Genomic DNA, 22,437 nt, shown 5'->3' on the forward strand with positions numbered 1-22,437 from the left:
TGTGCACAAGATTATTTTATGTGCGTAAGTACATAAGTTGTGTACATATCCATTAGTGTTTATCATTAGGCAAAGATTTTGTTATGTCTAAATCTTAGAAACTTTGAAGAAAGTTATTTATATGTAAAGCAAAAGCCCAAAAGTGAAAAAGGTGCTATTATTAGCTCCAAGAACTAAAAATATGAATGACATAAATATCACATGTGAGAAGAGAAGCCACACATGTCGCCAGAGAGGAGGAGAGAGAGATTGCACCTAATGCTTTTGTCTTGTGTAGTGAAGTATTTCTGCTCATGTCTTTTCCGTTCAAGTGTTTATGTTTACCTTTTCTATACTGTCTTACTTTTCTATTCAATTTAATTAAGTACTTGAGAGTGTATGTTTTACGTTTGTACTTGGAGAAAGATTTATGTGTCAGACTCAACTAATTAGACGTAAAATTGTTAAATGTTGACAAAACATACCAAAAGAACCATGCATATTGGAGCCAATAGCTCTTTTATGAAGTCTAGATGCAAGGAACTCAAAGAATAAGTTTTAGTAGCATCCCATTAGAGTCCACTAATACTTGCTCTCCACAACAATGCATGTATGCCAACGTGACAAGGCCCTTCCTAAATCTCAATCATATTTGTAAATCCACGACCCCACTATAGTTCACATAGCCTTTTGAGGCTCCTCATTGAAGACATGCCCAATAACCCGCCAAAGCAATACGGCGCTATAGATCCTTGGCCCCCATGTCAACAATCACATCATATACCATCCTATGAAAAACTATGCACTTTTTAGGTTGTCCAAAAAATACACACCATTTAACCTTTGTTAGGTTATCCAAAAAAAAAACACTGTTAAGGTCAAGAGAAAACACAAATTTACACCATATTGGCCACCACTTTGATGTTATGCCTCTGATGTATAACTCATTCACTTCCATGTACATAAACTGTGGGCAACATGATTGTCATTGTACAACACAATTGCTGCACCCAAAATGTATTCAAAGGTGCTATTGCAAGCACAATAATAGAAAAAAGATGGTGGGTCTAAAATCATCTTGATAGTGATAAAATCCTAACCGGTGTCTAGTGGATCTGTATGGTACTCAAAAACAAGAAAGAAACATCAAAGAAACTGTGTTGCTTCACAAGAGAGCCTATACCAACTACCTCACAACTTAGTGGAAGAGAAAGAAAAAAACTTGGAGGCTTTCCAGGGGAAAACTGTAGTAATGAAAGTTCAATACCACCAAAAAAACCTTGGAAATCAAGTCGGAACCACACATTACACCTGCAAACCATGGTTGTCGCTGTCTACTCGTATTTCAAAGTGGTGTACTTTATGTAAAGTAATTACACAACAAAACCAAGACAAAGGTCAAGATGGGGGGGGGGGGGGGGGGGGGGGGGGGGGGGGGGGAATGATTGCATTGGATGCTATCAAATCCAAGGCAAAACACCCTCAAGGCATTTGCTCATAACTTGTATATTTGAAAACTAAGAAGGTTACGTTGAGCCCTCGCCACCAGCTTGGCGGTTTTTTCTGCGTTGATGTACGTCCCAATTGTACACTCGGGCAATTGTGACCTGTGGAGTACCCAAAGTTTCAAATAAAGGCATTGAAATGTACGGACTCATCATTATAAGTAAGATTTTGAGGATTCAGAGGCTTGTTTTCCTATGTCATGGATCTACCTCTGTGATGGTAACTTGATCTCTTAAAAATTGCGAGTCCTCAATAATGGCCTGCAGACTGACACTGGCATTCTCCAAATTCTTTTTCAGAAGCATTTCTGCCTGCATGCACACACATACAAACACATACACATGCATGCATGCATATATGTGTAAATATCACCCTTACGAGATCACTTAGTCATCCACCATTCCATGTAATTAACTTATCTGTAGCAAAAAGTTTCTGCAATCAAAACACCTCATCGCAGCTGTACTCCAACATGACATTGGCTCCCAACCACAAGCATACTGCCTGAGTCTCTTCTATACGAGCCTGTGAGTAGAGACCTTCAGCAAGTTCAAAATCCACTGTTGTCTCCTGCAAAGCAGCATTGTCAATCAAAACAAGGTAATGGCTACTCAAAGCACCTGAGAACTACCTTCTTATGCTGGTTATACACACAAAAAGATCCGACCATCTGGCACAACTCTGGAAAAGCAATCCAGATTGTTGCAATAAGAGCACAGGCGTGAACCATAATCACATAGAATATCCGCCCATCTATCATGTCACTGACTCTTCATGCCCGTTTTTTGTAAATGCACAAATTTTTTTTGTGGAGAGGCCCAACAAGCTTATGCTGCCAACATAATACAATCTGCATTTTACTGGGAACTTCTGCATTTTACCGGGACCCTGTTGATAGGCAGAAGCAGGCTGAAGTCCTGTGTGTAGCTAGCCTTACGTAATGATTAGAACTTCTGTGTGCAACAGTCTTACAACTCTTCTTGATTTGCAAAATTATTGATTAAGATAATAAGCCTATTTAGTGCTGTTTTCCACAATGTTTTCCAGCATGTAGAGACAAAGAAACCTCATGTAATAATTAACATATTTCTGGCTGAAGTGTGCCAAAAACAAAACAACACAAAAAGTATTTATTAAACACGTGAAGGGTTAAAAACCAATCATTGAGAAATCTAACTAAAGAATGATGTAGCCAAGAAGCTCCCCATAATTCTATTTCCTCCTGCCTGCCCACTGACCTGTTGCCTCCCCCGCCTGCCTTCTTTCAGCCCTTCCTGCCCTCTTCTACTTTCCCCAGCCCTCTCTCACCTCCATCTGCTCCCAAACCTCCCATCATCCTATATCACCTGCTTCCTTCTGCTCCTCCAGCCTGTTTCTTCCCTTCCTTGCTTGCTTCTTACCCCCCACCTTTTTCATTCACCTATCTGTAGCCCTCCTCAGTCATCCTACCAGTGCACAAGCATTCATGAAGCATTCAGCATGCAGTAACAGTATGCATGCATGACCAACCAACAAACACGAGAGAGAAATCGAAGAAAACCTCGCCAGTTCCCTGCTTTGATATCAAAGACTCCACAATCGCCAAACATTTTTTTATATCTGGAACCTTGGCCTGCAGCACAAATCAAATCACACGTGACTTGCTGACTGTTCAATTTGATTTATTTATTTTTATGGAGTCCAAAGGGGTAATAGTAGCAAACCTGAAGATCTCTTCTCTGGGCAAGAAGCTTCATCTCTGCAAGTTTGTATTGTTGAAGCCTGCAGCCAATAGGCAGCCAAGGTAAACATCTTGCTAGCAGGCTACATACGGCCAGATAGAAGAGAAAAGGCTGCCGAACATATTGTTGTTAAATTAAAAAACTTTTGAACATATTGTTGTTAAATTAAAAAACTTTTAACAGTGATCAACTAAGGATTCTTCACAAATAACTTTGACAGTTGACCACATAATGTCTTGGTTTATCATGCCATCAGCGCATATTTCTTAGCAGTGTTGACGAATTGATTATTGAATGTGTGTACATGCATAGTTACATAAATGCATGCATACTCATAAAAACATGAAAAGACCTAGAGAGAGGCATGTTGGAGAACTCTTCAAAGTGAAATGACTAGTAGCATCCTTCTCTGCTAGTGTACATTTTATGAGAATACAAAACTCACCCCCCCCCCCTTTTCCTCTCTTCCCTTCTTTGTGCAAAGTTTGTGTAGCAGGGCTGGCTGCCCGCACTACGTGGTGGCTCTTCTCTGGACAGTATGTCCGGAGTCCTCGATGCTCACGACACAACATAGAAGACACTATGCAGCAGGACACAAAACAAGGAGAGACGAGACTGTGGAAGGAACGAAAACACTTGCACTACTCAGAGAACACTGATACATGTCCTTCACTATACCGTGCACACTCATCAGAGGTCACAGTGAAGAGGACGACACAGCTCAAGCTGATGATAGAACAAGGGTACAAAGTGGTATGAAGGATGAGCATAAGGATGTCCTCCAATTGAGATAAGGCTGCAAGATAAGGATGTCGTCCAAGATAAGGATAAGGCTGCAAGATAAGGATGTCGTCCAAGATGGAACGAGGAGCCATATATGCCTGTGGTCGAGTCGGTGGCATCTCCTACCTTTGGTGGATGCCGTGGGTGGCAGCGTAGCCTTTGGTGGAATCTCCTATCTCTGGAGATGCCGTGGAGTGTCAGTCGGTGTTGTCAGTGCTGTTGGAGCCTTCAATGCACCTCCTTGTGTCCGTTGTGGTGGTGCGTCTCCACTTGATGATCCCAATGCTTGGCGCCTCCGTTGACTCATTGCCACACAATCACGTTGCAGTGGACAGTCCGTTGCGGTGGATGGTCCGTTGCTGCGGTGGATGGTCCACCATGTGGGCATTCTTGGTGGACAGTCCATGTGGGCACCCATGGTGGCTACAAGTCGCCCACCACTAGAATGCTTACCGTCCTCGGTGAGGAAGATAAAAGTAAGCTGCCTTGAGGGTTACATATGGAAAGTATGCATGAAGTGGTTATTACATGATGCAAAGATGCAGGTATGCACTGATTACATTATGCGTATTACAATGATGAAAGAGTGCAAAGAACTGATTACATTAAGCTGAGTACAATGATGAAAAGAGTGCAGACAAAAATAACATCATAAAAAGATGGTACATACAACTGAAAATGTCCATCATGACAGTGTGTATCTAAATGCTACCATAAGTAGTGCTAGGGGCGCCAGAAGAAGTGCTAGCACCAGCCGCCGATGAAGAAGTGGGAAGACTGGTGAGAAGGAACTGGAGAGGGCGGAGAGATGCGCGGAGGGTATCCAACTTGGTAGCTTGGGCTCGTAAAGAGACCAGCCCCCGATTTTGCTGCTCCACGAGGTCATGTAATCCAACCACCTCGCCAGTGCTGTGGGAAGATGAAGAGCGGAGATGGGTGAGCTCGGACTCTGTATCCTGCAGGCGCTGCTCTGATATGGAGACCTGAGCCTGAAGACTGCGGATGGTATCCGCAGCATGGCGGGTGCGATCTTGCTGATGGCGACGATCCCTAGATAGCTCAAAAATATAGTCGGTGAGTAGATGCGAAGATCCCCCGAGAGGTTGTCGAGACTCCGAACGATGCAACGAGCTCGATGAGGATGCAGAAGGGGTGGACTGATGAGGTTAGCGTGGCGAGGGAGAGGGAAGAGGCATGGGTGGCTGCTGTAGAAGATATGTGAGAAAGCAAGCAAAAGGCTAAGTGAAGGAGGTGCTGAGTTGTGTACATAAGCGACGACAACGAAGACGGAGGGACTCATAGAACTGTATAGATGGAGTCATGCAATGAATGATGATAAGACAAGCCCGAGCATCCAATATGCTTCTCAAAGTAGGGTCCACCAAGTGAGGTGTGGAGATAGCCATCCACACACCGGCTCCTTCCAACAATAACTGAGTGTAGAAAGACCATGTATGATAGTTGGTTGCTGTAAGCTTCATGGAGTCACTGACTTGGGGAGGATTGTAGGACGGTATATGGGTAGGGATGGGAGCAAGACCTGGATTAGATAAACTTAAAGAAGAAAGATTGGGAAGAGCAACCACTTGTGGAGCAGGAGCAGGGGATCCAGGCAATGAAGGAGCTGGAGTAGCAATGGGAGAAGGAGTAGCAGTAGAGAAATCTCCTGAAGCCATGTCCTCTAACGAGAAACCTTCTCTGAAGAAAGAGGGCTGTAAAAAAAAACAGCAAATGACCTCCTCTCAGGCTGTGCACAGCAAGAGGAGAGGAAGAAGAAAGGGAGGGAGGTTGGGAAAAGAGAAATAGAGAAAGCAAACCTCTTAGGAACCTTGTCCTCAACACCTAGAAGAGAGCTTCAGCCTCCAACAGCAAAAACACAACAGTTCAGCAATACAGATGCAGAAAAACGCAGCACAATGATAAGCCTCCGCTCTAATCAGAAAAACGCAGCAGTTTCTTACTTGTAGATCAGCATTTGGCTCTGATACCATGAAAGAAAGAGAATCATAGGTTGTAGGCCCAAAGCACAAACTGTAGAAGGTTGGAAATAGTTGATTATTGTTGAAAATGAGCACGAGGGAAGCCCATAGGTGCTTACAAGCATAAGAGATTGTTGCTACAGCCAATGACCTCCAGCAGATATGCAAGAATGAGATGAAAAGTGAGAAGAAGGATGAGAACCCTTATATATCCCTCCAAAGAGATGGTTGGCCAGCTGTAGCAAGTCGACACCTGTCCGGTAGCATAAAATGCTATAAAATATCTTTAAAATGGTAGAAAAATCCCAAATAATATCTACTAATATACCAATGCAGGGTCTCATAAAATGACCAATACAAGCATGAAAAGGTGTAAGTAGACCCTCTGGAGATGATATATATTCCAACAATAAAAGGCTTCGTATTTCCATTATCCTAGTTAGGAGCCAGGGGGTGACTAAGTGCTGGCCTCACTACCTTGGTCTTACTCTAATATGAGAGACTACCATGACATGGGAGGTGCAGATGGTGAGTTTATCTCTTAGGTAGGGTGGATGGGGTAGTATCTTCTTAGCGTTGGGGTCTCACCACCTTCACTTCGAAGGGGGGTTTGTTGGGATATTCGGAGCTTCACGTGTGTGTCCATCATGTGCTTGTGTAACCGTGTTTGTGTATCTATGTGTGTCCATGCGTACAACCTCTAAAAGAGCTAAATGTGTGTATGTCCACCTTGTTCATTTATGAGTGTGTGAACACATGCTTAGGTGTGAACCTCTCTTATCTGGATAAGATAAGTATGTATTATGTGTCATGTGCCCATTAGTACTTGTGATTTGTGTGAGTCAAAAGATAAGGCCCTGCACCTACAAAAAGAACATGTGCTTTCATTTTACATCAATGAAGCATTATGTGAGTTTGTGTCCAACACTCGTGCATCACTCTCTCTCTCTCTAGCATATCATTTATACCCCCAGTATGGTACAGGATGGAGCTAGCTAGGTTGCATATCATGATTGTATACTCCATGCATATAGCTTTGCATTCTCCTAGTTGTAGAGCTCCATCCCCTCCCCCACTCATTGTACCAGATTCAGCTTTTTAGTTCATTACTTTTTCATTTTGTTGGGATGACAGAGGATACCCCACACAGGTACACTGATTTGTCTCATAGGCCGAGTTCGGTCTTTTGGAAGACGTTAATAAAATCTCTCTCTCTCTCTCTCTCTCTCTCTCTCTCTCTCTCTCTCTCTTCGAACCTGTGTCACCTCCCTCTCTCTCTCTCTTCGAACCTGTGTCGCCTCTCTCTCTCTCTTTTCGAACATGTGCCGCCGCCTCCTCTCTCTTCGAACCTGTGCCGCCTCTCTCTCTCTCTTTTCGAACATGTGCCGCCTCCTCTCTCTTCGAACCTGTGCCGCCTCTCTCTTTGCAGCCCCCTCTTCCTTTCTCTCTCTTCGCTGTCCACCCTGCGCCTCCTCTCTCCTCTTCTTGTCGCCTATACCTGCCTCCCCACTTGCAACTGGCCACCTATGGGGGCCACCAGCTGAGGAAAAGGGGACCCCTTCAGTCCAACATGGACAAAGAGGAGATTGTCGCCGAACTCGGAGGAGCCATCGATGCTGCATTTCATACACCGGTAAAGTCCCCTTCTGTTAAGAAGTTTTATGTGAGAAAAGGTAGGGAATGGACACTCTCCCCGGGTCCAAAGCGACTGGGGAAGACATCCAAGAGAATCGATGAAGCAATGTATGATGAGATACACAGATTGGTCAAGACAGAGATACGCCTCCTGCATGAGGAAGTTAAGCAAGAAATGCAGCAAGAAACACAAGCTTGTTTGGCTGAAACGTATGCACACATGTATGCAAAGATTGTCAAATCCCCACGGATCTTCCCTCGTGATCGATCTTGGTTCGAAACTCGAATCTTGCAAACAAACGAACAAACAAACAAGCAAGGGGGTGCAGGCCTGACTCACCTCCCAACCATGACAGCCGTGGGCAAGCCCACAGTCTTGGTTGTCCCCACCAAGCCACGAGCTGAGCTAACTAGGTTGACGTACCGACCAATCTCCTCCTCGTGACGTCCCATACCGCCACGAAGCTGCCCTCGCGGGCCTCGAGACTGCTGCCGGCCTCGGCTGCGTAAAGCAGGTGCACGTCTGCACTAGATCCAGGCTCCAAGACCATAGAGCTCTCACAAACTCGCGAGACTCTCTATAATACAATAACTAACCTTGGCCACCCTTTTATAGACTCTTGGCCGGTCATCGGGCGTCCACACTTGGCCGGCCGCCCGTCCATACTTGGGTGCCCGCTCGTTAGTATTTCCCTAACTCAGCTCGTCAATCAGCCTGCCTAGTTCCAAGCTTCCCCAAGCCTCGAAACTAGTCTTACATGCGTATAGCACACGGTAGATACCCACTATGCACATGACATACTCCCCTTCCTCTACGAGCTCACTCCTGAGCTCACTAAAAAGCCAGGGTAATCTCTCTGAAGAGAAGTCAATGTCTCCCATGTAGCGTCCTCCTCAACATGATCCTTCCACTTGATCTTGTATTCCGTGATAAGCGTATGACGCAATCTTCGTTCACGAAAGCCAAGAATCTTTTCAGGTTCGTGCGGAACAAATGTCATGTCCTGGACATCTATAATTTCTATAGGAGTAACTAACTGATCTGCTCCACCCAATACTTCCTTAAGTCTACTGACATGAAATACAGGATGAACTTTCACATGAGAAGGCAAATCCAATTCATATGCAACTGAATCAATCCGTCGTGTAACACGAAATGGTCCACAGTATCTAGGAGATAATTTCGGAGATCGACCTGTCCGTAAAGTCTCGGAATCTTTCGGAACTCGCAAATACACCATCGTTCCTTCAGAGAACTCTCTAGGTGAACGATGTCTATTAGAATAAAACCTGTCTCGGTCTTGAGCACTTCTAATTAAGTAATGAGTTAGATCAATCCTTGTAGTTTCTTCAGGCTCTTCTTCCATTGTTTCTTCTATTGCTTCCGCAGCTCTTTCTTCTGCATATCTTGCAAAAAATTACGTGATGCATCATGCTGAAGTCCTGAGAATCCTACTGCAGGTGATCTCGGTTGAAAACCATACATAAGCATGAAAGGACTAAACCCTGTACTCGTATGCTTAGTACTGTTATATGCAAATTCTAACATAGGAAGATAATCCTCCCATGAACTCTGTCTTTTGGATACATATGCCCGAAGCATATCCTCCAAAATCTGATTCACTCTTTCAGTCTGACCATCAGATTGAGGATGATCTGAGGAACTCAAATTCAAAGTTGTTTCCAACTTCTCAAAAACAAGTTTCCAAAATTCACTCGTAAACTTAGAGTCCCTATCACTGACTATGTCCTGCAGTAACCCGTACAGTCTAAACAATTGCTCGATAAACTGCCAAGCTAATTGCGTAGCTGTAATAGTCTTCCGGGTCGGTAAAAATCTAGCAATTTTTGTCAAGCGATCTACCACAACCTAAATAGAATCATGGCCTTGATGTGTTCTTGGCAATCCGGTAATAAAATCCATGGAAATACTTTCCCATTTATTATTTGGGATTTGCAAAGGATGCAACAACCCAACCTGTCTAAAGCGTTCACTATGCAACCTCAGAAATATATGATGCATAAAAGATATATTTTTATATTAAAAGTGTGATTTTTATCATAAATGATTTGTATGCATAAACATATACATAAAAGATATATATTTTTTATTAAAAGTGTGATTTTCATCATAAATGATTTGTATACATAAACATATACATAAAAGATATATTTTTTTTATTAAAAGTGTGATTTTTATCATAAATGGATTTCATGCATAAATTAGATGCATAAGAGAAATTCTTTTATTCTAAAAGTGTAATTCCTACTAAATTGGATTTATGCATGGAAAGATGCATAAAGAATTTATTTTAATCCAAAAGTGTTATTTTCATCAATTTTGATTTTATGCATAGAAAGATGCATAAAGAATTTTATTTTTAATTCAAAAGAGTTATTTTCATCAATTTTGATTTTTGCATAGAAAGATGCATAAAGAATTTTATTTTTAATTCAAAAGAGTTATTTCCATCAATTTTGATTTTTTGCATAGAAAGATGCATAAAGAATTTTATTTTTAATTCAAAAAGAGTTATTTCCATCAATTTTGATTTTTTGCATAGAAAGATACATAAGGAATTTTATTTTTAATTCAAGAGAGTTATTCTTATCAATATTGATTTTATGCACAGAACGATGCATAAAAGATTTATTTTATTTCGAAAGTATTATTTTCATTGAAATTAAATTTATGCATAGTTAGATGCATAAAAGATTTATTTTTATTTTAAAAGTGTTATTCTCATTAAAATGAAATTTATGCATAGTAAAATACATAAAAGGTTTATTTTTAATTCGAAAGTGTTATTTTCCTTAAAATTGAACTTATGCCTAAATAGATGTATAAAAGGATTTTTATAAAAGTGTTATTCCTACTAAAGTTGTCTTTATGTCTAATTAGATACGTAAAGAATCTTTATATCAAAAAATTAGAATTCTCCTACATTCTATAAATAGATGTGATAAGAAGGGACCAAAAGGATACCAGAAATGGACAGAAACTGGGAATGAATGTGCTAACACCCCCTCTCAGCACCAAATGCTGAACAAACTCCGAGAAGCCGAAGACGCCGTCCTCTATCAAAGACAAAAGAATGCAGCAGCAACAAGTACCAAGAAAGCTCCACATGAAATCTCCACATCAACTCAGCTACAAAAGCAACAGAACAAGCTGCCAAGTACACTGCTCCTCTAGAAGAAAACAACCCTGTAGGTTGCGTCATGCTGCTCCAAATATCGATGCCAAACCCAAATGAAAACACAGTGCCACAGAAATCCCTAGAAGCTTGAAGCTCCATGAAGATAATACCCTCAAAAGAAATAGAGTCCATCTGCTCCAACTCTGTACCAAGAGTAGCCAAATGCTGTACAATAGCACCCTCCTCGAAGGTCGGCATCACCAGATGTAAGAACTCAACTGCCCCCTCTGAAAACTGATGTCGGGCCTCACCACACCCAACCAAATCCAAATCCCAATCCTTCAATCCCTGGAAGTACCACTGTGTCCCAAGAACGGTCACGGACACACCTAACCACAAATAAAAATCCTCACACAGAGTAAGGGAAAAAGGAACCAGCAACGCATCCTGGTCACTGGTTGTTGACGAAGAAAGAGTCGGAGACGAAGCAATAGGAGACAAATCCCCCTCAGAAGCTGTGAGGAAAGATAGCACACTATCTTTCTCAAAAACATTACTAGAGATATCATCCTTGCAAGGAGAAGTACGCACAGAAATTGAAGGCAAGGCAACAGGAGAAACAAACTCCTCAGATGCAGTGAGCAAAACTAGCCCACTATCCTTCGTTGCGGGAACATCTCCAAAACAAGTATCCATAAGATCACTGGCTGCATAGCACCCAAAAGCAGAAACCATCTGCCGATCATCACTGGCATCACCATATAGGTCACAAAGCAGCTGCCACACATAGAAAGTAGAAGCATCATCAAGAGCATAGATGAAGTGTCGAAGAACCGAATCCTGACAATTCAGAAGGAGAAAGCCATAGATCTATCCGTCAGTCTTCCTCCACTGACACACATCCTCCGCAGAGGCAAGGTCCGGCAAGCACCAATTCTTGTACGAGAGAAACTCCATCAAACAATACTCCCTCGGAATAGAAGTAACCTATAACTTCCATGACTGAAAGCTACCACCATCCAACTTATCTGCCTCATCTAGGAAATAACAAGAAAGTGGTACGGGAGCCAAATCTGAAGCTGTCATCGTTGATCCAATCAATAGGACCAAACCTCATAAGATAAAAAACTGTCCAAATCAGAAAACGCTGATATAGGGCCCTTCCTCCCACCAAAACGCAACCGTAAGAGGCTAGACAACACCCGAAAAATCCTCCTATAGTAGCAAAAAACGCAGAAGCTTCTGTCGACTGTACCTCCAACCTTGAGGCCACCAGAAGAGGGAAGCAAAAAATGCAGATTTGGTATAGAGGAAAGGCAACCACACAGGGCCTGGGAATATGCTGTAAGAGGGTGCAAGAGGGAAAGGTATCAACTAGGACTATAGCTTGGGCTCTCCTCAAGAAAAAAACGCACAATCTTAGAAGAAGAAGTGTCCACCGTAGGTACCAAGGTTGCCACCAAAGTCCGAACCACCACAATACCCCCTCTACAAAAGGGAATGTCCACCAGAGAGGAAAACACAGCCAAAGAGGGGCTGTTGTCTTGAAAAAACAGGCCGCCTAGATCCAAACTCCAAGTAGAAGAAAAACGCTGATGAGAAATTACCTGCTGGCTGTAAGCGATGAAGCCAAAGTGAAGGGAAAGCAATCAGCAGAAGCTGTCCACAAAACGCAGCAAGAAGAAAGCTGCAAATCTGTGAAAAACGCAGAGGATAAGGGACTGGAAATAGGGCTGAATATGGGGCAGCAGATGGAATCGTTGAACCGGGAGTGATGATACCATGAAAGAGTGCACAGAGCAGAAGCAAAAGGGCACTAGAGTGTACTGAATAGAGAGAGAGAGAGAGAGAGAGAGAGAGAGAGAGAGAGAGATGGAGCAACTACGCTGAATATACTGAAGCAAAACAGTCCCAAGCAAGAGACACAAGTAATGTTATAACTAAGGGAGCAAAAGATGTACAAGACAAGATGAAAAGTGAGAGGCCAGCCCCACCTATTTATAGGTGGGGAGAGATGGCCGACTGGAGCTGAATAAGCTGGCCGACTGGAGCTGAGTAGCTAGTTGACTGGGAAAATACCAAACGGGCTAGGAAAAATCCAACAAAAATATTGGCCATGCAAAAGGGACCAAAAGGACACCAGAAATGGGTAGAAACTAGGTATGAATGTGCTAATACTATTGTGGACATGTTTAGCAAGCAAGCTCACTTCTTGCCTGTCAAAAAGACCATAAAAGTTGAGCATATGGACAGGATGTTTATGCCACAGGTGTTTAAGCATCATGGTATGCCCAAGTCAATTGTGGGGGACAAAGATCCCAAGACAACGAGTCTCTTTTAAAGAGCTCTTTTTGACAGTATGGACACTAAGCTGAATTTTTCATCAGCATATCATCCTCAAAAGGATGGACAAAGTGAAGCTGCAAATTCAGCCATATTAGATTTGCTTAAATGCTATGTGGCCGATCACAAAAGTTCTTGGGAGAGGTATTTGCCACTTGTGGAATTTGCATATAACAACACTGCATGCTTCAACAGGAAAAGCCCCATTTGAGATCATGTATGGCAAAGTGGTATTGCCACCCATCCTTCGTACAAAGGATGAGATATTTTCCGCCTATGAATTTGTCAGGGACCTTAATATTGCCTTTGCACAGGTAAGGACAACCATTGAGCATTATCAAGAGAAGCATAAAAAGGCTGCAGATAAGCATAGAAGGCAATTGGACATCAAAGAGAATAATTGGGTATTGCTGAAGTTCAAGAAAGCCAGACTTAGAAGAAGGCCTGGAAAAGAGGGGATGTGTCCTAAGCTCTCTACCAAGTACTATGGACCATTCAAAGTCATTGAGCAGATTCTCCCCCTCTCCCTCAATTGTTGGCCCCACCCCCTTAATCGGTTGTCCGCCCCGCTTATCGTTTGTCCGCAATTTGATGGCCTGTCCGCCAAACCCCACCCTCCCCGTCGACTACCCTCTCCACCTCACTCCCTCGCAGCCATCCTTTCCCCCTCCCTCTCGACCATCCGCTCCCCCTAGCAGCATCTTCTTACCACCCCTAAACTACCCGCCTCTCCACTTAACCCAACCCTCCTCTCGTCGAATCCACGACCCCTTTACCCCCCTAATCAACTACCCGCCAAACCCCACCTTGCCTCTACATCGACATACCCTTACCAATCCCCCCCCCAAACACCCTAGCCTCTTCGCCGACTTTCCCCCTGGCTCCTTCGTGGCAACCTCTCCCCCTCTCCATCGACTATCCACTTTCCGTCACTCCATACCCTCAACCACTTTTTGTCACTCCATACCCTCACCCACCGTCACGCGCCTAACCTCAACCCCCTTCCCCTCAACTACACTCACACCCCCTTCCCAGCCACCTCTTCCCCCTTTCCTTCAGCTACACTCACACCCCCTTCGCAGCCACCTCTCCTCCCTTTCCTTCGACTACCATCACCCCCCCCCTCTTTTCGCGGCCCCCTCTACCCTCGCCCCCCCTCTTGCACGGCAGCCTCTCCCCCCTTTCCCTCGACTACCCTCACACACCCTTCGCGGCCACCTCTTGCCCCTTTGCTTCGACTACCCTCAACCCCCTTCGCGGCCACCTCTTGCCCCTTTGCTTCGACTACCCTCAACCCCCTTCGCGGCCATCTCTCCCCCCTTTTCCCTCGACTCCCCTCATCCCCTTCTTCGCAGCAAACTTCTTCCCCTTCCCCTCGACTACCCTCACCGCCTCCTACCCGTTTCCCCTCGCGGCTCACCCCTAACCAACTCCCCCCTCACCTTCCCCCTCAAAGCACATCCTCTCCTCTCTCCATACCTTCCGGCATCCCCTTTTCCCCACCGCTTCTCCGCTTCACCCTCCCCACGGTTACTTGCCCAACCACTCTTCCCAACCCCCAGGACTCCACAGGCCCAACCAAATCCAAATCCCAATCCTTCAATCCCTGGAAGTACCACTGTGTCCCTGGCACGGTCACGAACACACTTGACCACAAACCAAAATCCTCACACAGAGTAAGGGAAATAGGAACATTCACAGTAGTGGTAACTGAAGTAGTGGTAGCCTCCTCAATAGCATCACACAGCGTAGAAGCAGGCTCCTCCATAGAAGACAAAGGAACCAGCAACGCATCCTGGTCACTGGGTAACGAACAAACAGTCGGAGGTGAAGCAATAGGAGACAAATCCCCCTCAGAAGCTGTGAGGAAAGATAGCCCACTATCTTCCTCAAAAACATTACCAGAGATATCATCCTAGCAAGGAGAAGTATGCACAGAAACTGAAGGCAAGGCAACAGGAGAAGCAAAACTAGCCCACTATCCTTCGCTGCAAGAACATCTCCAAAAGAAGTATCCATAAGATCACTGGCTGCATAGCACCCAAAAGCAGAAACCCTATGCACCCAAAAGCAGAAACCATCTGCCGATCTCACTGGCATCACCATATAGGTCACAAAGCAACTGCCACACATAGAAAGTAGAAGCATCATCAAGAGCATAGATGAAGTGTCGAAGAACCGAATCCTGACAATTCAGGAGGAGAAAGCCATAGATCTATCCGTCAGTCTTCCACCACCGACACACATCCTCCGCAGAGGCAAGGTCCGACAAGCACCAATTCTTGTACGAGAGAAACTCCATCAAACCATACTCCCTCAGAATAGAAGTAACCTGTAACTTCCATGACTGAAAGCTACCACCATCCAGCTTATCTGCCTCACCTAGGAAATAACAAGAAAGTGGTACAGGAGCCAAATCTAAAGCTGTCATCATTGATCCAATCAATGGGACCAAACCTCATGAGATAAAAAACTATCCAAATCAGAAAACACTGATATAGGGCCCTTCCTCCCACCAGAACGCAGCCGTAAGAGGCTGGACAGCACCCGAAAAATCCTCCAGTAGCAAAAAACGCAGAAGCTTCTGTCGACTGTACCTCCAACCTTGAGGCCACCAGAAGAGGGAAGCAAAAAATGCAGATTTGATATAGAGAGGAAAGGCAGCCACACACAAGGCCTGGGAATATGCTGTAAGAGGGTGCAAGAGGGAAAGGCATCAACTAGGGCTGTAGCTTGGGCTCTCCTCAAGAAAAAAACGCACAATCTCAGAAGAAGAAGCGTCCACCGCAGGTACCAAGGTTGCCACTAAAGCCCGAACCACCACAATACCCCCTTTGCAAAAGGGAATGTCCACCAGAGAGGAAAACGCAGCCAAAGAGGGGCTGTTGTCCTGAAAAAACAGGCCGCCTAGATCCAAACTCCAAGTAGAAGAAAAACGCTGATGAGAAATTACCTGCTGGCTGTAAGCGATGAAGCCAAAGTGAAGGGAAAGCAATCAGCAGAAGCTGTCCACAAAACGCAGCAAGAAGAAAGCTGCAAATCTGTGAAAAACGCAGAGGATAAGGGACTGGAAATAGGGCTAAATCTCGGGCAGCACATGGAATCGTTGAACCGGGAGTGATGATACCATGAAAGAGTGCACAGAGCAGAAGCAAAAGGGCACTAGAGTGTGCTGAATAGAGAGTGTGTGTGTGTGTGTGTGTGTGTGTGTGTGTGTGAGAGAGAGAGAGAGAGAGAGAGAGAGAGAGAGAGAGAGAGAGATATGGAGCAACTATGCTGAATATACTGAAGCAAAACAATCCCAAGCAAGAGACACAAGTAATCTCATAAGTAAGGGAGCAAAAGATGTACAAGACAAGATGAAAAGTGAGAGGCCAGCCCCACCTATTTATAGGTGGGGAGAGCTGGCCGACTGGGAAAATACCAAACAGGCTGGGAAAAATCCCAAAAAAATATCGGCCATGCAAAAGGGACCAAAAGGACACCAGAAATGGGCAGAAACTGGGGATGAATGTGCTAATACTATTGTGGACAGGTTTAGCAAGCAAGCTCACTTCTTGCCTGTCAAAAAGACCATAAAAGTTGAGCATATGGACAGAATGTTTGTCACAGGTGTTTAAGCATCATGGTATGCCGAAGTCAATTGTGGGGGACAAAGATCCCAGGACAACGAGTCTATTTTGGAAAGCTCTTTTTGACAATATGGGCACTAAGCTGAATTTTTCATCAGCATATCATCCTCAAACGGATGGACAAAGTGAAGCTACAAATTCAACCATATTAGATTTGCTTAAATGCTATGTGGCCGATCACAAAAGTTGTTGGGAGAAGTATTTGCCACTTGTGGAATTTGCATATAACAACACAGTGCATGCTTCTACGGGAAAGGCTCCATTTGAGATCATGTATGGCAAAGTGGTATTGCCACCCATCCTTCGTACAAAGGATGAGATATTTTCCGCCGATGAATGTCAAGGACCTTAATATTGCCTTTGTACAGGTAAGGACAGCCATTGAGCATTCTCAAGAGAAGCATAAAAAGGCTGCAGATAAGCATAGAAGGCAATTGGACATCAAAGAGAATGATTGGGTATTGCTGAAGTTCGAGAAGGCCAGACTTAGAAGAAGACCTGGAAAAGAGGGGATGTGTCCTAAGCTCTCTACCAAGTACTATGGACCATTCAAAGTCATTGAGCAGATTCTCCCCCTCTCCCTCAATTGTTGGCCCCACCCCCTTAATCGGTTGTCCGCCCCGCTTATCGTTTGTCCGCAATTTGATGGCCTGTCCGCCAAACCCCACCCTCCCCGTCGACTACCCTCTCCACCTCACTCCCTCGCAGCCATCCTTTCCCCCTCCCCCTCGACCATCCGCTCCCCCTAGCAGCATCTTCTTTACCACCCCTAAACTACCCGCCTCTCCACTTAACCCAACCCTCCTCTCGTCAAATCCACGACCCCTTTACCCCCCTAATCAACTACCCGCCAAACCCCACCTTGCCTCTACATCGACATACCCTTACCAACCCCCCCCCCCTCCCCCCCCCCCCAAACACCCTAGCCTCTTCACCAACTTTCCCTCGCTCCTTCGTGGCAACCTCTCCCCCTCTCCATCGACTATCCGCTTTCCGTCACTCCATACCCTCAACCACTTTTTGTCACTCCATACCCTCACCCACCGTCACGCGCCTAACCTCAACCCCCTTCCCCTCAACTACACTCACACCCCCTTCGCAGCCACCTCTCCCCCCTTTCCTTCAACTACACTCACACCCCCTTCGCAGCCACCTCTCCCCCCTTTCCTTCGACTACCCGGCCACCTCCACCAATTACCGCACCACAGTCTCCACCTTCCACCTCCACCATGGTCCCCGAGGTAATTTTTTCCACCCCCTCTTGAATTTCATCGGATTCCTCATCATCGAGTTCTTCCACCAGCGAATCTAAAACATGAGCTTTCTTTGGCTTTGATTTGCCCTTCAACTATGGACAGTTCATTCGCATGTGCCCTTGCCGACCACAAGTGAAGCACCAACCCTCCTTGATGTGTTGAAGTGTCTGCTCCACTTTCTTTGATTTCTTCAAACTAGGGTCACCCGTAGTTTGTGATTGACTTTGGGTCTCTACAGGAGTCTGTGAAGTCTTCCCGTGCTTAAAAAGAATATCCAACGTTCCATGTAAAATTGGGCAATGACGGTAATGTTGTAAATGATGCAACCATTGTTGAGATCATAGAACCACCTAGTCTTCCACATGAATCAAACAAAAAAATCCATCATGTGAGGACCAGACATACTTGACAAAAAACGTACTTCGAATATCTGGTAAGTGGAGGAATAGGCAAGAGGAAAGCTCAACTTCAGGCAATATAAACAATTTACAAAGGAGAAATGTTGTTTCCAAGGACGTAAATATTTCTTGGGAAAGAAAATGTTACATGTACTATAATGGTGGGATTACACATGCATAAATAGGGAGTCACGAGGGCTAGACCGATGTTTGAGGCGAATGAGGGGATGCAATCAAGTGAACTATGTTGTATGCAATTAAAGCTATCAAACTTCTATTTGGTTGAATCAAGGACTTATATTGATCGGATTCTCCTAATGCCACGTGCTTAGATAGGGAATCTAGAGAGCTTAACTAATGTTTGAGGTGAATAAGGAGAGAATCTCTCTATGCAATTAAAGCAATCAAACCTATTTGGCTACATTAAGGTTATATTGGGTTGCATGCACGTGTAATTGGACTGAGAAATTAATTAAGATAGCTCCACGTGTTGGGTCTATGGAGCATACTTTTCCTAAAAAAGTTCCCTCTCTATGTGCCATGATTCATGTGGCATGCCAAGTTAGATAATGATGTGATGGATATGTCCCGCTAATAATAGATCATGACATGTACATGCTAATCCCAAGGCTATTTCCTAAAGCATGATCTAATAGTCCTACTCAAGCTATGTGTAAGACCCCTCCTGAAGGATCACTTGATATACATGCTAAACACACAAGGTTAGAACAACATAGAAGGGGGTAGGCAAACTCACCTCCCAACCGTAGATTCCATCCAAAATCTCCCCCGAGCTAGGGGCTAAGGTTCTACTCCCCACGTGCAAAGCCAGTCAGCCCTGGCATCCCTTACCACCAAAGCTTGTTCCAAGGGACCCTCAACAAGACCGCCTATGAACCACCATGTCCATGGCAGGAGTAAGACTATTTTGGTGGAGGCACAGATCACCTGTCAACTGTCAAGTATAATAGTACGACCTCAATAACCTATAAGTCACTTATATAGTGACTGCAACCGCTATTCCAATCATAAATAGCCATGGATTATCAATAAAAATGAACCCTAGCCACCTGTAATGTGCCGACAATCTTCCCCCTAATCTCAAGGCTCCCCAACCCTGCCCAAATTAGGACCTAATCCCAAGGATTAGCATTAGGTACATAACACTATGTTCCACACTTCCACACCCTGAAACCTTGCATTTCTCTCAATCTAAAACTATTTTGACTCCTCATGTGAGGACAAAATGCTCCTCCTTCAACCTTGTCTAGCTCAACCCCTCACCAAAAGAGTATTATTGTACAAGACCCCCTCAATCGGTCGCACCGAATTTTCCAGTAAACATGAGAAAACAATTCATATAAAATATTTATGAGAGCACCTCTCCTACAAGAGTTTGAAAAGAAACTTGTGCACTAAAGTGTGATACCACATCAAAGGAGCTCATTTGCATTCCCCACATGCCCCACCCACCTTTTGCTTACCTCTTCACTGGTGGTGACCACCAGCACCATGGCTTGGCCCTATACAAATGCCACTGGACAGGGAGATGTTGCTAACTTTCAAAGCTTCACGGTAAAATTCCAAGTAGCTTGTCAAACCCCAATTGCTCAAAGGCATGTAGGATGGTAGCCCCCAAATTCTCCTTCCAACTCCTTCAAAAGGATCATTTCTCTCTACTAAGAGGATGTCTCCAAGGCACAAAACTTTTTCTACTTCATCCTGGAAAGAATTTAAAATCTATTGTTGAATCACAAGGCATTTTCAAATGCTGGGTAATGAGGGGGAATTGCAAGCAAATGATATATATGCCTAGAGGAATCGAGGAACAGGCCCAAATTCACCTGTTAGGAACGTGCATGTTATATACTCATGGTAGTCAACCCACAAGACTATATAGCTATCAACTCCATTATGCATAGTAGGGGTACCACTAATTTTTGCATGCGGCTTCATAGACGAGTTGGTAAGTAATTGGACTATTGGGCAGGAGGTCTCTGGTTCAATTCCCACTCACCTTCACTAGTGAATAATGCCCTCTCCCCCACTCACGGTGGGTTGAGCAATAGAGGCGCCTCATTGTAGACTGAATAGCGGATCTTTAATTGGAAAACAAAAAACCACTAAAAATTTTTGAGTTCTTGTATGGGGTAAGCTAACCCAAGTCATTGCCCACAAGATCTACAGTGGAAGTAAAACCTAGTACTAAAACCCTGTAAAACCTCTAGGGACCTACTGGAAACCCTAAACACCAAAGGTAATAAACCCTAAAAAAAGAGTACTGGTAAAACCCTGCATCCATACCATCCATGATTTCACGCAGTAAAGGCAAACAGAATTGCAGTTTCTGTGTTAGATCATCACAAGACAAGCGTAGGAGCGCACCTTTCTTGAAGAGTGGCCAGGGCACTGTTTGTGTCAAGCCCGGATTGGGAGAGAAATGTCTGAACATCGTGTACAAAAGGAGCCGCTGGAATGCCCCTCCTCTCAGATGGAGAAGAAGCCATGACCACACAGGCACACAAGATCGCCTCTTCACGTTGCCCGTTAACAACACTCCATCCTACACATTCTGTCCCAAAATCCTTCACAAGAAAACATTAGTAGTAACAAAACCTTTGATGATCCATTACAAACGTTTCAAATAAGGCACCCAGGCATTTTTCAACATTTAACTAAATGAAAACACACATTTTCTACATTTGATTTGACCAATTCTAAGGTTTTTTTTTAGTAATTTTGAATGATTAGAGACGATAAGCTCCAAGATGTTCAATTAATTATTAAAGCATATTTCATTTATTACTTAGAAATGATATTCTTTTTGTAAAGTTTTTTATAGCAAGTGCCGATTTAGTTGTATGGAAATGTGAGCTCTAATTTAGAAAAACAATAATGTGAGGACATTTCAGAGCATTGTCCATGCAATTTCTGACATCTTCCTTATCCTATGTTTTTTGTAAAAATTCTGGCGTCTTCCTTATCCTTTGTTTTCTCTACTCTTTGCACGCGAGTCTCATGTACCTTGCCACTTGTGATCACCTTACTGCCACAATCAGGGACCCGATATGATTGTGATGCTGCAACGTTATGGGCAAAATGTGAGGTGATGATGTTTTGAAGCTCCTACCTCCTCATTGTTTATTTAATTGGTATGTATTCGACAAGAGCCCTCTCCAAGTTGGTCAAGCACAATTCAAGAGCTTAAAGATTGGGAACAAAGAAATGAGAATAGCACAAGAACCATTATGTTACTTCTTATACATGTTGATGATCTTATCATCGCTAATAGCTACATTATTCTCATTAAAAAAGTAAAGCAAAGTCTTTTGAAGGAGTTTGGTATGAAAGACATGAATGTGCTTCATTATTGTCTTGGAATTAAGATAGGGATCAACATGTTTTTGACTTAATTAAAGTATATTAAGGAGCTATTCAAAAAATCCAACATGATGGAAAGTAGGCCAATTTCAACTCCGATGGAATCAAAATTAAAATCAAAAGCTTTCAACTTTTGCACATGAATCAAGTGTTAATAGTACTCTTTTCAAACAACTTATTGGAAGCTTCATCTGACGATTACTGGACTTGATATAGCTTATGTTGTGAGTACCATAAGTTAAACTATATGGCCGATCTCAAAGAATCACATTGGGAAACAACAAAGCGTGTCCTTAGGTATCTTAAAGGAACATTTGATTTTGGTATGGAATATGTCACGAGAGTGAGATTTTTGAAATATTTTATTATCCAATTTTTGTAAAAAGAAAGCTTGTAGAGCAAGCTTGGGCCATGTAATCTATTTTTAATGAATAGAAGTCTATAAAAATACTCAAGCGAGCACACACTTGAGGGGACATTTGGGACCCAATTTGGTGTTTCTCTCACGTCTGTAAATTTTTGTTGGCATGCTTACCAAGTATGAGACCTCCTAGAAGAGAATAGGGCAACTCTCCACCTAACCGTCAGATATAGAACATAGCTGGCTAACTATAGCCCTAGCCGTCCACACTAGTCCAGACTCCCCTAAACCGCCAAACTCCCCCTAGCCTTACCCTTGTCCTG

General features: G+C 43.8%; 1 protein-coding gene across 1 annotated transcript; it reads right to left on the reverse strand.

The window, feature by feature from the left end:
* Positions 1-1,227: 1,227 nt before the first annotated feature.
* PFD3 (prefoldin 3) lies at positions 1,228-21,020 on the reverse strand. The gene is made up of 6 exons (XM_086788596.1): positions 20,758-21,020; positions 3,189-3,246; positions 3,026-3,097; positions 1,936-2,055; positions 1,695-1,796; positions 1,228-1,586 (listed from the first exon to the last, which is right to left on the reverse strand). The coding sequence occupies exons 1-6, from the start codon at positions 20,877-20,879 to the stop codon at positions 1,506-1,508; spliced, it is 555 nt and encodes a 184-aa protein (XP_086644722.1). The 5' UTR covers positions 20,880-21,020; the 3' UTR covers positions 1,228-1,505.
* Between the last annotated feature and the right edge of the window lie 1,417 nt (positions 21,021-22,437).

Source organism: Cibotium barometz, chromosome 52, assembly GCF_041138505.1.
Source record: "Cibotium barometz isolate CiBa-2024 chromosome 52, ASM4113850v1, whole genome shotgun sequence".
Taxonomy (NCBI): Eukaryota; Viridiplantae; Streptophyta; class Polypodiopsida; order Cyatheales; family Cibotiaceae; genus Cibotium; species Cibotium barometz.